Here is a 17,853-nt window from a genome sequence, read left to right on the forward strand (position 1 = left end):
CCTCACCCCTCCCCCATAGCCCTCAGACCCCTTTGAAAAGTAAAGAAAAGTTACCTGGCCTCCAGTACACTCTTGAAGCAGCTCTCCCAGCATGGAGAAATGACACGCCAGGAGTGTGTGTGTGTGTGCGTGCAATTTTCCTCCCCCCCCCCCCACCGTTCTCCAAGTGCGTCATTTCTATGCTCCAAGTGTGTACTGGAGGCCTGGTAAGTTTTCTTCACTTTTCAAAGGGATTTGGGGGCTTTTGAGAGGGGGCCTGTATTCCCAGTCCAGAAAACTGTGGGAATGGTGTTTGGACTGCAGTCCAGATACTGGAAATAGTGGGTTTATCCCGCACCTTCCACTATCAAATTATTTTGCTACAAACCAGGGTTTTCCTGGTTTGTAGCAAATTAATTTGGGACTGCCCAGAAAATTGTCTAGACAGCCCCTTCTTTATTGCAGGAGTTACTGTAATAAAGGTACTGCCTGGACGGGCCCTCGGAGATTAAGACCTTGGGACCTTCAATCCCGCCTCCTTTGCAGGTGTGGTTGATGGGGATGAGAGACAGGCCTTCTTAGTGGTGGCCCCTCAGCTGTGGAACTATCTCCCTAGTGACATCAGATTAGCCCCCTCCCTCCTGATCTTTAGGGAGAAAAAAATGAAAACTTGGATATGGGACCAAGCGTTTGGATACAGTAATTGATTAGTGAAATTTGTGAACATGGAATGGTGCAATGATAACTGGATTTGTGAGTTTAATTTTAATGTTGATATTTTTTAGCTGATGTTTTAATGTATATGTTTTATTTTCTGGATATGTAATGTATGGCGTCGAACTGTGCCTGTATGTGCACCACTCTGAGTTTAAAAGGGTGGGATATGAATGTGGCAAATAAATAATAAATAAGATAATATGTAATAGAAATGCTATATTAATTTCATTAGATTTATATGTTTGTATGTATGGGTATGCAGGTCCTCTTACTCCGCTGATACAAACACTGGCAACCTACATTACAAGGGAACAGCCATCTCATGCAACCACCTAATGTTTTCATGGCAATGCATGTCAGACTCTGAATGAAGGAATTTTGCAGTCTGTTTTGTTTTAAGCACAACTCTAGTGTGTGCAGTTTGTGGCACTGAGCAATAATCTTAATTAAAGTGTGGTGGTTATATTCCTCTTGGCACCACTGAAGCATAAATGCAAGCAAAATGAAAAAGTATGCAGCCTTTAACTTTTTGAACTAGATATCACTTTACAAAGTGTAGCTCAAATCATCACATCAACACAATTTTCCACATTTCTTTCTTTATTGTATTGCACAAAGTATCTACGCAATGCGGGAACATCTTTCTGTTCCCTGGAATACCAACTGCAGCAGCACAACCTCCTAGGCGCATCCACAACGGCTGGTGCTTTCTCTTAAACCAAAAAGTAATCCATTGCAAAATGTTAAGCATTTGTGTGTCAATGTCTGAAGGAACAATGCTAAAAGAGCAAATACATATTTTCTGCAAACACGCACAAATATACAGTTTATACAAAGGCGTTGCAAGAAATTGTCAAACAATAGTTTTCTGGTAAAATCCTCTCTCTCACACTTTCTGTATTTAATGAGCATAAAAACAAATTCCATCCCATAGAATAAAGCAACAACTTTAAAGTTTGCCTTTTCATTTTTTTAGACTGGATTGTCCAAGAAAGAACACATGTAGAGAATAGGGCTTGAAATTTATTTATTTTTTAACTATGAGTCCCAGAATCCCACTGGTCAGGTTGACTGGAAGCATGCTGGGACATATAGTACAAGAAAGTAGTATTTCTAAACTTGAGGCAAAACTTCATACAGGAAAACAAAGTACTTCGGTGGCATCAGTTTATACCAGATATGTATATTTCCCATAGCAGACCCAAAAAAAAATCCCCGTTCCCATTGGAGCACTGAACTATGCATTAACACTCAACAATAACAGTGCAGCCCGAATGTAAAACGGCTTATATTAGAAGAAAAACCCATCCCACTACCACTCTGGGAAGAAGAGCATTTACAGATTAAGTAATATTGGACTAATTAACATTTAACCTTCACTTCATAAATCTTCTGTGTGGCACATACGAGGTCCTTGAGAACCAAAACGTTTTTTAAAAAATGACTAAATGATCCCGACTTGCAGAATCCACCCAAATATTACAGTGACGACATCGTCTTGGCTCTTAGAAAACATTTTAATGCAATTCAAAATCATGATGTTAAAACATGTTCCTATTATGAGACATTAGCCATGTTTAAAAGCCATGGAAATCGTGTAAAAAAATAGTTTTTAAGTTATTTGTTTTTAGAAAACCTGTCAACTGCAAAGAGAGTTGATTATACATATATATATATATACATATACATATACACATAAGGCCGAATTCACCCGAAGTTAAGCATACTTCAATTCCATTTGTTTTTAATGGGTGATAATTAAACATTTCCTAGCTCTCTCATTGAAATCACATTGGGTGTGCACAAATATATATTAAGAATAAGGCTTACTGAGTTTACTGAGCCTTAGGGTGTACCTACATTGTAGAATTAATGCAGTTTGATGCCACTTTATCTGCCTTGGCTCATTGCTATGGAATTATGGACAATGTTATTCTATAAGGTCCTCAATAGTGCTGGTGCCTCACCAAACTACAAATCCCACGGTTCCATAGGACTGAGACCTAGCAGTAAAAATTGCATCGACCTGCCTTAACCCTATAGTGAGGATGCATCCTTATTTTCTATGAAGTGTGTGCATAAGATTACAGCTGCAATTGTTGTGCCTCGGGATGGAGGATACCCATATATTTTTAAGTTGTGTCTATATTAATGACCAGGCTGAAAGGAGCAGCAGGTTCTATGATTTGTTTTTATCCATTACACTGAGCACTTCATCCAAAAGTGAAGGTCCAAGGTCAAGCTGCAAAGAAAGAAGCGGCTCTGCCAGATCCGAAAGGGCATCATCTGGCTTAGGCTGGGACCACTGAGTCTTGGTGAAATCACAGGAGAGATGACTGTGGTCAAAAAATTCCTCTGTTCCCCATTCAGTGTATTGTCCTGAAAGGCTGGATGAATGACTGTCTCTTCCGTTAGAATAATGAGATGACGGGGCCTTCCGCTCCCATGTGATGTCATCTTTGTACATTTTCCCATTCTCCAAGTGTTTGCTTTTCTCCTGTAACTTTTCTTCCATTACGGGCTCGCAGCTATGCCTGGGGTTTCTCAATGGCCCCAAGGAGTCCTGCTTTGAATTAAATGTCACCGGTGACAACAAGGGCAGAGTAAGGGCTTGAGAACCACCAATAGCAGGAAGGGATATGGCATTTTTGAGTACTGGAGAAGGCGTTTCGGTAAACACAGAGTCAGAGGTGCTGTTTGCCCGCAGAAATTCACTGTGGCCGTCACGTTGGCTGGCCGTTTCTCCCTCGTTCCCAGGTAAGAGCTCGTAATTTCCTTGCAAAAAGGAGATGTCTCCAAAGACATCGTGCTGTCCTTCCTTCCCGATATGGATCGTGTGGCGAAAATCCCCCAGAGGCGGGCTGATCATATCCGGAGACAAAATGTCCCTCAGCTTGAACTTCTTCCCTTTCTTATTGTTGTCGGCTTTCAGGTAGATGGGGGTTTTGGCTGGCATACTTTGGCAGAGTTTGTTGGAAAGAGACAAAGAATAAGAAAATACTAAAAAAAAATAGTTCAGAAGTCTGGGCCGTTCTTCTCTCACAAATTCTTAGGTGTTAGTCACGTCAGCGCTGCCGGCATCACTTACAAATTCAAACCACTGCAGATGCCTTCTGGGAAACCAAATTTTTCAAGGCGGCGAACTTTAATGTGCGTTTTCTCCTTGAGGTAAAGCAGCTGACACTGTGCCAAGGCTGTGAGAGTTGCTCACTTGCTTCCAAGACCTCAGAAACCTGCACGACAAATAAAAATGGGTTATTATTAACTGGCTCTTCATGGTTCATTCAATCTCATATTTGCAAAAACAATTAACGGTGCTCTTGACAGTTCCAGCATGGAGATTAGCTCTATGATGTTGCTTCCCTTCATTAAGCAGGATAAAAGGATCCGTCCAACAAGAGCTAACTAACCTTTTCCCTGACTTTGTACATTTTTGAAGCTAGAGCTCCTTAGACACGGTTGCCAAACACAACTCACTTAATAAGCTTCCTATCTTGGTTTCTTGCTTTCCTTAGCGAGCCAGTCATTTTCTATCTCAGTGCCAGGCAAGGCCCACACCTCTTGGACATTCCAGACGCAGTGCTAAACATCTGTACCAAAAAGTCCCTCCAATATTTAAAAGCAGAGGTTTATAAACATATCTTTTGTATCCCTTTGAAACCTAAAACTGTAATATCTTTGTATGTGTAGTTGGAAAGATCAAAGCTGGAATTGTTTTAACAGATGCCTACAAATTTGGGGGCTTATCTGGGCAATTGCTTCAAACAATGCCCTTACTTGCCCCTCCATCTTGGTTGCATAATTTGGCAAGCCCAGACAGGCTGGCTGAATAGCATGATATCCGGTCCATGTCGAAGGAACTAGGGTGAGAACTATTTCACTGCAAGATGAAAATAATCAAGCTACTGCCTCTTTATGTTAATTAATTACTCAGGTGGATTGTGTCTACCATACTGTCCCCATTCTGGTGCCCGCCATATGTGCTGGGAGTAAGGACCCATTCCCATTACAGATTTATAGCACTATGATTCCACTTTAACTGCCATGGTTGCATCCTACAGAATCCTGGAATAGCCAGATTTGGTAGCTGTGTTTAAAATCCTCAGCCAAAGAAAATAATGCATTCCTATATTCAAAAGGGTCGCCGCCTTGTTGTGGCGCTGGAGCTTGAGCACCTCAATGATGTCATGAGCGAAACCGTGAAGGGCCACCCAAGACGGGACGGTCGTGGCAGAGAGGTCAGACCAAGCGTGATCCCTGGGGAAGGCAACGGCAAACCACCCCAGTATCCTTGCCAAGAAAACTAAATGGACCAGTACAACCAGAGATATGTCGGTATGCCATTGGAAGATGGGACTCCCAGGTCGGAAGATGGCCAAAATGCTACTGGGGAGGAGCAGAGGATAAGTTCAACTAGCCCCAGATGTGATGACGCAGCTAGCTCAAAGCCGAAAGGAAGGCTAGCGGCCGACGGTACTGGAGGTGAACGACGAATCCGATGCTCTAAAGATCAACACACCATAGGAACCTGGAATGTAAGATCTATGAGCCAGGGCAAATTGGATGTTGTTATTGGTGAGATGTCAAGACTAAAGATAGACATTCTGGGGGTCAGTGAACTGAAATGGACTGGAATGGGCCACTTCACATCAGATGACCACCAGATCTACTACTGTGGACAAGAGGAACATAGAAGAAATGGAGTAGCCTTCATAATTAATAAGAAATTCGCTAAAGCAGTGCTTGGATACAACCCAAAAAATGACAGAATGATCTCAATTCGAGTGCGAGGAAAGCCTTTCAACATTACAGTGATCCAAATATACGCCCCAACCACAGCTGCTGAAGAAGCAGAAGTAGATCTGCTATGAGGATCTGCAGGACCTACTGGATAATACACCAAAAAGAGACATTATTTTCATTACAGGAGACTGGAATGCCAAGGTGGGAAGTCAAATGACAACTGGGATCACAGGCAAGCATGGTCTGGGAGAACAAAATGAAGCGGGACGCAGGCTGATAGAATTCTGCCAGGAAAACTCGCTGTGTATAACGAATACTCTCTTCCAACAACCTAAAAGACGGCTTTATACATGGACTTCACCAGATGGTCAGCACCGAAATCAGATTGACTACATTCTTTGCAGCCAAAGGTGGCGGACATCCATCCAGTTGGTGAAAACAAGACCTGGGGCTGACTGTAGCTCAGATCACGAACTTCTTATTGCCCAATTTAGAATAAAACTAAAGAGATCAGGAAAAATACACAGACCAGTTAGATATGATCTCACTAAGATTCCTAGCAAATACACAGTGGAAGTGAAGAACAGATTTGAAGGGCTAGATTTAGTAAACAGAGTCCCAGAAGAACTATGGACAGAAGTCCGCGACATTGTTCAGGAGGCGGCAACAAAGTACGTCCCAAAGAAAAAGAAAACCAAGAAGGCAAAATGGTTGTCTGCTGAGACACTGGAAGTAGCCCAAGAAAGGAGGAAAGCAAAAGGAAACAGGGATAAGGGGAGATATGCCCAGTTAAATGCGCAATTCCAGAGGTTAGCCAGAAGAGACAAGGAACTATTTTTAAACAAGCAATGCATGGAAGTGGAAGAAGACAACAGAATAGGAAGGACAAGAGACCTCTTCCAGAAAATTAGAAACATTGGAGGTAAATTTCAGGCAAAAATTGGTATGATAAGAAACAAAGATGGCAGGGACCTAACAGAAGCTGAAGAGATCAAGAGAAGGTGGCGAGATTATACAGAAGATCTGTATAGGAAGGATAACAATATCGAGGATAGCTTTGACGGTGCGGTGAATGAATTAGAACCAGACACCCTGAGGAGTGAGGTTGAATGGGCCTTAAGAAGCATTGCTAACAACAAGGCAGCAGGAGACGACGGGATCCCAGCTGAACTGTTTAAAATCTTAAAAGATGATGCTGTCAAGGTGATGCATGCCATATGCCAGCAAATATGGAAAACACAAGAATGGCCATCAGACTGGAAAAAATCAACTTACATCCCCATACCAAAAAAGGGAAATGCGAAAGACTGCTCCAACTTCCGTACAGTGGCCCTTATTTCTCATGCCAGTAAGGTAATGCTCAAGATCCTGCAAGGAAGACTCCAGCAATACATGGAGCAAGAGCTGCCAGACGTTCAAGCTGGGTTTAGAAAAGGCAGAGGAACGAGAGACCAGATTGCCAATATCCGCTGGATAATGGAGAAAGGCAGGGAGTTTCAGAAAAACATCTACTTCTGCTTCATTGACTATTCTAAAGCCTTTGACTGTGTGGATCATAATAAATTGTGGCAAGTTCTTGGTGGGATGGGCATCCCAAGCCACCTTGTCTCTCTCCTGAGGAATCTGTACAAGGACCAAGTAGCAACAGTAAGAACTGACCACGGAACAACAGACTGGTTCAAGATTGGGAAAGGCGTACGGCAAGGCTGCATACTCTCACCCAACCTTTTTAACTTGTATGCAGAACACATCATGCGATGTGCGGGGCTTGATGAATGCAAAGCTGGGATGAAAATTGCTGGAAGAAACATTAACAACCTCAGATATGCAGATGACACCACTCTGATGGCCGAAAGCGAGGAGGAGCTGAGGAGCCTTCTAATCAAGGTGAAAGAAGAAAGCGCAAAAGCCGGGTTGCAGCTGAACGTCAAAAAAACCAAGATTATGGCAACAAGAATGATTGACAACTGGAAAATAGAGGGAGAAAATGTGGAGGCCGTGACAGACTTTGTATTTCTAGGCGCAAAGATTACTGCAGATGCAGACTGTGGCCAGGAAATCAGAAGACGCTTACTTCTTGGGAGGAGAGCAATGTCCAGTCTCGATAAAATAGTAAAGAGTAGAGACATCAGACTGGCAAAAAAGATCCGCCTAGTCCAAGCCATGGTATTCCCTGTAGTAACCTACGGATGTGAGAGCTGGACCTTAGGGAAGGCTGAGCGAAGGAAGATCGATGCTTTTGAGCTGTGGTGCTGGAGGAAAGTGCTGAGAGTGCCTTGGACTGCGAGAAGATCCAACCAGTCCATCCTCCAGGAAATAAAGCCCGGCTGCTCACTGGAAGGAAGGATACTAGAGACAAAGTTGAAGTACTTTGGCCACATCATGAGGAGACAGGAAAGCCTAGAGAAGACAATTATGCTGGGGAAAGTGGAAGGCAAAAGGAAGAGGGGCCGACCTAGGGCAAGATGGATGGATGGCATCCTTGAAGTGACTGGACTGACCTTGAAGGAGCTGGGGGTGGTGACGGCCGACAGGGAGCTCTGGCGTGGGCTGGTCCATGAGGTCACGAAGAGTCGGAGACGACTGAACGAATGAACAACAACAACATATTCAAATATTAGGATTCTTTAGGATGCTGCCATGGCAGTTAAAGTGGGATCATAATACTGTAACTGTGTAGTGTGCAAAGGCACTTAAACTCCCTTCAGGCTAAGTGGAGTTGTTTTGGCTCATCCTAGGACTCATGCTAGGGTATTTTTATAGCCTAAATGGCACCACATCCAGAATTCACTTGAAAGTCATAGTCTCTCATAGTCTCTCAGAGCAAGGTGCAGGAATATAAGGACACACACATCACTTCCAAAATATAAATCTTCATTAAATTCCTAACTTCCTCATGGGGTAGATGTCCCAACTGTGGTCTTCACAGTTGTGTTTTTTGCCTCATTTGAAGCCTCATGGTGTATTTTTAAAAATGCCTGCCAGTAGCTAATTCCTTCTATCTATATACTCCCCTCTTGTTGTTGTATCTGAGTGATGCATTTTCTAATGGTTTTTGGATTCTTGCCCCCAAACAGGATTTTTTTTAAAAGATCAAAGCCATTGTTACTTTAGATTGTATAATGAAGGGTATGTGTGCCAAGTTTGGTCCAGATCCATCACAGTATGTAGGTGTCTATGTGGATCAGCCACCAAATATACAGTACTTTGGACCTCATTGCAATGAGGTCTTTAAGCCAGAGGACAATGGGGGGAGCCATTAAGCAGTGGGGCAGATCCTTCTGGCAGCAGGGGGAAACCAGTGTTAAGTACCCCACATCGCTCCCTTCCCATCACATGGGGGAAACTATAACTGCCCAGCTTCCTCCCCACACTGTTTCTGGCTTAGCTAATGTGAACACAGGTAGCCACTTGTGTTCTCAAGCTCTGTCCTAGGATGCTTCCAAAATGGAGCCCAAGCCCCATGTGATGAGGTCCTTTGACTTTTTTTTATATAAATAGTAAAATCAAGGTTTGTTTATGGGAATAAACAAAACAAAACAAACAACAGATGGTTGAATATAAACATGCAATAAACATGCACACAAAATTAAAATAAATCTAAAATAACATCATACAAATGCCCCAAATCAGTGGTTCTCAACCTGTGGGTCCCCAGATGTTTTGGCCTTCAACTCCCAGAAATCCCAACAGCTGGTAAACTGGCTGGGATTTCTGGGAGTTGTAGGTCAAAACTCCTGAGAAGAATCACTACCCTAAATGAAAATGGGAAAAGTTAGGTCTTTCTGATGTTGCTAAATTCCATCTTCCCTCAGCCTTAGCCAGTACAGTCAATGGTGAAGGATGATGAGAATGGCAGTTCAGCCAGATCAAAAAGGACACACACGACCCATTTCTACTTTGAGCCAATAAAATTGATAAAAATTTTCAATGTCAGTTTTTGCATCAATGTTTTACTAAGAACTTTGCTGGAAAATATTCAACAAACAACAAATTTTAAATTGTAATAATTTATAAAAACATTTAGAGAAAGTTTGCATATGCATTTTATATTAAATTTCAATATATAGGTCATACTATGCCTCCCTATATATTTTACTTGGACCCAAAGGGGCATAATAAACTCACTGTGGGTAAGATAAGCCAACCGGGGGTAAAAGAAACTTAAGCTAGTTGTGATTGCAAGGTCTCAAGGCAAAATTATTTTCATGCCAGCTTAGTGAAACATTTCATTTAAACTTTTTGAAAGATCATGAATTATCCAATATACTTTTAACAATTCAGACTTGTCTTTAGCTTGTCTTTTATGAAACAATTAAAACACAAATACGCAAACCTTTGAGCACATGGTCTAAATACCAGGATGATTTTTTTTAAGTTCCTGGATACAGTACTTTACAAATAGTACTGAAAACTGGAAAGAGTGTCTGTACTTTTAAAAAGCAGGCATAAGATTTTAGCAGATGATGCTTGTCACCCAAGATGGTAACAAACAACATCTGCTGAAACTCTTTCTGCCACAAAACCACTGAAGGTATATTAGCTGCTTCACATTTTCACTCTGGCAATCCTAAATACACAGGCCACCATCATAAAACATAATACAAGATTTATAGTGTCTCATAAGCCAACATTTCCTATTCCTTACTAAAATATATATACACATTGTAATTTACTAAATGTTAGAAGACTAATGTTTTTTTAAAAAAAATTAAAATAAACGATGTTGCAGGCATGATGTATGAAGTTTCATTTCTCAAGTAGCAAAGAAGAATTGAGGCAAAAACTTACCTTCTGTATGTTTGGGATCCAGTAGAAAATTCTGCAGCAAAGCACTGCTTTCTGGAAGAGACGAGAAGAGTTAGTGAAATATTACCTGAAAACCCTCTCTTTTATGCACTGCCTTTTCACCCATTGGATAATGTGAAATAATTCCATATTAATCCTCAAACAATGGTTCTGAAGACAAGCTACTGAATTTAATTTGACTTAAAAGACTTTTTCCTTTTTCAGTATCTTTTTTACTCTATTAATTTAATTTGTTGTTCTGTTGAGCATCATTGTTATTCTACCGAATGGATTTGGTACTCTTTTGACTGGATTATTGAAGAAAGACCAATTCATCATTTCACTATTCATACTTCACTTTAATTAATCCTGCTATTAGCCAAAATTCAACAGATATCACAAATTCTTGGCTTATCTAAAATCACATGATATGAATCCTAAAGCAATGAACTCAACAAAGCTGGTTTATCAATTGAACTAGATTTAAAAAGTTCCCCTGACTCCAAGTATCTTTGTTTCTGTAAGGTTGAAACTCTTGTAGAGATCATGAGTTGATATCTCAGTTCAAATGAATTTATATCAGAAAGTTGTTTGATATAGCCGATCATCCCGGGGAATATATCCCACTTGACTGGTTTAAGCCCGTGGTTGCCAACCTATAGTCTGTGGACCATCAGTGGTCCGCAAGGACTAAAATATGATCCGTAGCCTCACCCTTACTACACAATTGCAACAAGAGCAACTGGTCCCTCTTATAGTGCTGAGGCCTATTAAACATGGTTTTCTGTGAGTGAGCAGATAGGAACTACTGGATGGCCTATGTTCTGCATCAGAGACTAGAGCTGATGTGGTCTATCCAATGCAATTTTCTGAATCAGCACCCCAAATAAAACCAAAACTAAAGTTGACCAAAAACTGATTCGTAGCACTTTTGGTACTAAAGTTGGAGAATGGTCCCTGGTCAAAGTGGTCCCTGATCAAAAAAAAGTTGGGAACCACTGGTATAAGCCAAATTTGGTGTGGTGGGCCACTGATGTTTGTTTACTTGCACTGATCTGATGTATGCATTCCATCCAACTGGAGGCTTGTAATTATTATTACAATTTGTAAAAACTATTGTAAAATATTGGATTTTGCCAATTACAGACTAATCTGTCTTTTAAGCATTATCAGCGAGTTACACATTCCTCATCTGCCAGAGAATTTATCAAGTTGGACAAAGGAGAAAAACATTTTGGGAGGAGAAGCAAGCAGGTTTCAAGTGAGGGTCTTCTTCAGTTTGCCAGCATGATTTGAGAGCTGAGTTATACCAGGCATGGGCAAATTTTGGCCCTCCAGGTGTTTCGGACTTCAACTCCCACAATTCCTAACAGCCTCAGAACCTTTCCTTTTCCCCCTCTGCCACGGAAAGGGCCTGGGACTGTTAGGAATTGTGGGAGTTGAAGTCCAAAACACCTGGACAGTCAAAGTTTGTTCATGTCTCAGTTATACACTAAGAGAAATCCAGTGACAAACTTCTTCTGAACCAACCTTGCTAAGAAAACCCTGTGAAAGATTCCCATTAGGGTTGCCACAGCCTGAAAACAACTTGAAGACATACAACAACAACAATTCTACACTTTGGGCAAAAGCAAACCCCTCTGAACAAATCTTGACAAAACAGCAGCCCCATCATCATTTTGTCTTAGGTTGCTGTAAGGTGGAAACAACTAGAAGGTATGCAACAATAAACGCTTTAGCTGATCAAACATTAATATTACAATTACATCTAGTGGAAATACATGCTTCCTCTGCTTGGGTGGGGGAGGCTTTACACAACTTTTATAGACAAGACCAGTTTATGGCAAAAATGTGAAGCCATCAGCGGATTGATTCTTATTCTTATGACAGAGCCTACCTACTAGTGAGATGGAATCGTAAGGGAAATTGGACTAGATCGGGGTGGTCCAGTGGCTGCCATGTTGCTCTCAGTATCCCTAAACGAGACCAATGGGGTTTCCTTAAAAGCTGCTCAAAGGCACCATTGATTTTGTTTTCCAGGCTAGCTTTAGGATGATTTTTTGGCCCCTACCACCACATATTTCTCAAAAGTGCAGAAAAAGACAACACTTTGCTCCCCTAATTGCCTGCCCCTGCCCCAACTCCAAAACAGAGGGTTAAAGTTGGTTTAGAATACTGACTGGATGTGATATCTAGTTACTTGGGGATACTGAAAGGTGATGCTGCATCATGCTGTCTGGACCAAAAAAGAAAAATGGCCTGTTTGAAGTTGCCCACTTATGAACTAGATCTATACTTATCCATAACAGAATCAAACAAGGCTGAGTTCTTGTCCCAACATTGCTCAACATTTATATTGTCTTTGCTTAAAATGCTGTCAGATTTTTTTCATATCCCTGAACTAGCAGGTTGACCTTCTGCCTTTGTTATGTATTGGTCTGGGGCATCTATTAAGAGCTTGAATATTTATTGCAACACCCAATAGTTGGCGATTAACTATGCTAAATCCAAAGTTTAATTTTTTACCCAGAACTCATGCAAATATTGCTTGGACACCCAAGTGAACAGCTTATTTTTTTCTATTTTTTTTTTTAAAAAATAGGTTTTCTGTTTTTAGTGTCTTAGAAACTTCAGGTGTTTTATGCCTTTACAACTGCATGACTGAATGGAGGTCAGTATGTACCATCTTCAGGCCTTTAAATGGTTGGATTTTTGCACAAATAGAATTGCTGATTTACAGCTCAGATCAGTTTGGATAAACTGAAGTCAAAGCTTGTGGTTTGATTTGAAATCATCCCATGTGAATCCTGAAACAATGGCCCTAAGATGTCCATAAAAAAGTTTTTTTTTCTCTCTTTTCCTTTCAGTATCTTTGTGGATAGGACTGGGATTAAAGGTAAAGGTTTCCCTTGACATTAAGTCTAGTCGTGTCTGACTTTGGGGGGTGGTGCTCATCTCAATTTCTAAGCCAAAGAGCCAGCGCTGTCCATAGATGCCTCCAAGGTCATGTGGCCAGCATGAATACATGGAGTACTGTTACCTTCCTGCCAAAGTGGTACCTATTGATCTACTCACATTTGCCTGTTTTTGAACTGCTAGGTTGGCAGAAGCTGGGGCTAACAGCAGGAGCTTATCACCCGCTCCCCGGATTTGAATCACTGATCTTTTGGTCAGCAAGTTCACCAGCTCAGTGGTTTAACCTGCTGCACCACTGGGGGCTCCTGGACTGGGATAGAAACAATTAATTCACACCTCAGTTCAACTCAATCAGCCAATCTTCCTATTTAATCTCATAGTCAAAATGTTTAAAATGGAATGGCTAACTATAGGCTATGTTGAAAAAGAAAACATATTCACTTAATCCTCTGGTGCACTTTTGTCTTTTGGGGCCCTAACTAGAGACGGGATATTAAAATACTTAAAAGCACCCAATAAAACAAATGGGTTTAATGGAAGAATTTGGTACCAATAATAATGAAACTTCAGACAATCATAGAATCATAGTTGGAAGAGACCTCATGGGTCATCCAGTCCAACCCTCTGTCAAGAAGCAGGAAAATCGCATTTGAAACACCCCTGACAGATGACCATCCAACCTCTGTTTAAAATCCTCCAAATAAGGAGCCTCCACCACACTCCATCATGATCAAAGATGGACAAAATTTTACATGTTGAATATAAGGCAATGAGTATCCACTCTACTGGGTAAATTCCCTTCATCATCAAGAGACAGCTTCTCACATCTCTCACATTTTCTAACAATCAAACCCATTTCCTTTCTACCATTTCCTTTTGTCCTCCAAAAAGAACCTATAGTTTCTAGATATCTATACCCTTTGCTAGGAAGGATGTAATCTTTACTCTTCTAGTTACAATTATGATATTTTTTATCAGCTTTTTCTTTGGAATCATATGGTAACATTACTCTAAATACAGCATTAATGATACACCTGAACTTGACACTTCATGCACCTGAAGAAGGTAAAAGCTCATGGTGCCATGGAACTTTTTTTGATTTTGTTGCATGACTTTGGAAATTGCAACCATAAACTAATCTTCTAGCATATATTCATGGTACATGGTACAATTTTCCCTTCCCCCAGCCATTTTCCCGTGTGTCTTTTTAGATTATTACTTAGTTTTGACAAATTAATGATGTATAAGCCATTTTGGGAGATTTTCTTTCACTGAAGCAGAACTTCCTAAGAATTTCCACAGGAAGAACTTCCTAACTGTGAGAGCTGTTCAGCAGTGGAACTCTCTGGTGGAGGCTCCTTCTTTGGAGGCTTTTAAACAGAGGCTGGGTGGCCATCTGTCGGGGATGCTTTGAATGCGATTTTCCTGCTTCTTGGCAGGGGGTTGGACTGGATGGCCCATGAGGTCTCTTCCAACTCAATGATTCTATGATTCTATGAAGGGTGGGATATAAATCCTATATACAAACACACTTAGATGGGAAGGATTATAAATCCAGGAACTGAAACCTTTACTTGTGGTTACTTCAAGCTTTCCTAATGGAAAGTATTTTTTTAAACAAGTATGGATCAAAAAACCTTGACGATAACCTTCCCATAAGTATATGTTATTCCTTGCTATTTTAAATTCATTGTATTTGGGTGCTGTCCTTGTGACATATTTTGTGACACAGGGGAAGATACAAATATTGTAATTAAATACATACATACACAGCAAATCACACCAACACCTTTGTAGAATCAAGTCTAGCATCTGACTATCCCTGAGCTCAAACTAGTATCCTGTCTTGTAGAAGAAACACAGAAAGATTTGTTTGCAACTTATACCATGTGGAATATTTTAAAACTTAGTGAATGAAATTCAGTGTTGAAAGGGTTATTTATTTATTTTTGTTTTGTTTCACTTGGACACGTTTTGTTTTACTGGGGACAAGTGCCGGGTTCCAAGGAGAACTTACGTTTCATTCATTTATCCAAGCTCAAATCCCGTTTTAAGTCTGGAAAATATGGCTTTGTGGTAGCTATTGGACCAAAAGAAATATTTCTTTCACAACAAAATCCACTATAAATATTTGCATAATAGTTACTGGCAATGCATTTACTAAGATAGACAGGAGGTGAAGACTGTAGGAGTTATGTTTAATTTAGCTAAGATGTAATTTCCCAGAACCCTCATGTGGCTATGACCAATGACTGGACACCGGTGTAACATGAAATGAATCTTTGTGCTATTCTAAAACCATACCTGACAGTCTACATGTTGGACTACAACTTTCAGAATCCCCTCACCATTTTTACCCATAATCTGGCCAAAAATACAAAGAGAAAAAAATCTACTAGATCTGGGGCGCTGTTTATGGATGTAGCACTGGAGAAGCTTAACAGTTTTTTCATACATGCACATATCTTTGTATCAACAACAAAATGTATGTGCTGCCTCCCTTGAAAATAATTATCTGATTGTGATTCTTTCTGTAGGGTCTGATCTGTAATCATCATCATCATCATCATCATCGATTATCGCTTGTGGCCGAGTACGATTGTCTTCCAAGGGTAGATTCTTGGTGGTAGGTCCGTAACTGACTGTAGAGACCTACTTGTATCCACATGATCTTTCACAATGAGGACACAGATTTCCAGATTCCATATGATCAGTGATAGTCACTTGATGGATGCATGTATGACCCTGTCTTAATTCCAAGACATCAGAAGCAACCATGACAACATGGGACAGTGTTAAATATGTTTTCCTTGCTAATAAGGACACCACTGGGGTGTATAGGGCTTTCCTGAAGAATACAGCAAGAAACATAGCACATAGGGACTATTCTCCTGATCCACTGTCTTCTGTTACTCCTTTAAACTAGAGAGAAACACACACACAAATTTGGCTGTAAAATGAAATGTGGAGCTTCTCTGCATGCAATAATTCATGCTCCTGAACATGAGACAAATTTACAGAAGTTGTCTGGACTACATAGCACACAGAAAGAAATATCATATAAAAATCCCAAACAATATGCATTTTAATTGATTCCCATATTTAATGATACCCAAGTCAACTCTTTCCTGTCAAACTGTGAAAGAACTGGGAGTTTATTAGAATTTCCTGCATGTAGTGGACTAATTCCAATTATTTATTTGGTTGCATGCTGCAGAGCATTCTGAGATCTACAAAGATACCTGCAGGAACACCTCAGCAAGCGAGAGTCCAAAAGTGACAGGCTAAAACCCAGAACCTCAATCCATGGATGATACCAAATGAGAGACTCCCTCCTGGGCACACAGAATACTGGGCAACTTGGAAGGCACTGAACAGACTGAGCTCTGGCACCATGAGATGCAGAGCCAACCTTAAGAAATGGGGCCTCAAAGTGGAGTCCACGACATGGGAGTGTGGAGAAGAGCAAACCACAGACCACCTACTACAATGCAACCTGAGTCCTGCCACATGCACAATGAAAGATCTCTTATAGCAACACAAGAGGCACTCCAAGTGGCCAACTACTGGTCAAAGGACATTTAGCATAATGGCAAATTTTTAATTTTGTTTGTGTTTTTAAATACATTACAACTGTACCCTCAATTCACTTCTGACATGATAAATAAATAAATAAATATTCCAATTATTAATCATAATGGGAGTAGTCTCATTGACTAGATGAGAATTTGGGACATGAACACTGATTCTATCTATGGTTGGCTGAATGGGACTAAAATTGGATTTCGATCACAAAACGTGCACCCTGGGGATCAAGCAATTCCTTTCCCTTTCTTACCAAGGCATAGCTCTCTAAATCTATGAATACAGTTCTTCAAGCATTTTAAGCAAAGGCTGTTGGAAATGCATTTTGAGATAATGCAAGCTCATCAGGACTCTACTTGAACTCTCTTGCATGTTTCAATAGGCTCTTATGGCTAAACAACAATTTTCTGAACATGCAGGTTGAGAACAGCTCTTGAAAGAATCACTACATGGACTTTGAATGAAGGACTTTTAAAGCCCATTGTTATCTTTATCATATTATCTTACAGGTCAGAGTGCTCTCTCAATTCATTTAATTTAATTATTTGATTTATTATTTACTTCAATTATTAAATGTATGTATTATTGATAACATAAAATGTATTCCATGTGTTCCTTAAGTGGTCTTCTTGACTTTGAAAACACAAAAAACCTGCCCAGAAAAACTAAATCTATCAAAATTCAAATAGATTAACCCCAGTGCTAACAAAATAATTTGTTTGCATCAGAACCAATCCAGCAGACTTGAGAAGTGTTGTCATCATTATTATATTCTCTCAAATCAGCTTAAATGAAAGATTTCCAGCAGACCCTATTATTAGAAGCGTAGTTCAGGTCTTGCAACCAAGAGAGCTGTGGTTTCCTTGACTGAGTTCATCCACCTGTAATGTATTCTTTCTCTTTTCTTACCGCCTTCCAATTTACCCCAAATTATTGTCTTTCCCCAATGAGTCATGTTGTCTCGTGTTTAGTAATTTTGCCTTCCAGTGAGAGTTCAGACTTGCTTTGCCCTTTGACCTGTTCATTTATCTTTTTGACAGTCTACAGTATCCATCCATAAAACTCTCCTCTAGCATCACATTTCAAATGAGTTGATCTTTCCCTGTCATCTTTCTTCACCATCCT

General features: G+C 40.4%; 1 protein-coding gene across 1 annotated transcript in view; it reads right to left on the reverse strand.

Moving 5' to 3' along the window:
• Positions 1-1,278: 1,278 nt before the first annotated feature.
• CDC42EP3 (CDC42 effector protein 3) overlaps positions 1,279-17,853 on the reverse strand; it is a 48,703-nt gene continuing 32,128 nt past the window's right edge. Inside the window, exons 2-3 of the mRNA XM_060753990.2 lie at positions 10,231-10,281; positions 1,279-3,929 (exon numbers count right to left, since the gene is read on the reverse strand). Of these exons, the coding sequence (XP_060609973.2) occupies positions 2,876-3,652 (777 nt within the window). The 5' untranslated portion in view covers positions 3,653-3,929; positions 10,231-10,281 and the 3' untranslated portion in view covers positions 1,279-2,875. The remainder of the gene's footprint in view (positions 3,930-10,230; positions 10,282-17,853) is intronic.

The sequence above is a fragment of the Anolis sagrei genome, chromosome 1, assembly GCF_037176765.1.
Source record: "Anolis sagrei isolate rAnoSag1 chromosome 1, rAnoSag1.mat, whole genome shotgun sequence".
NCBI classification, from domain to species: Eukaryota; Metazoa; Chordata; class Lepidosauria; order Squamata; family Dactyloidae; genus Anolis; species Anolis sagrei.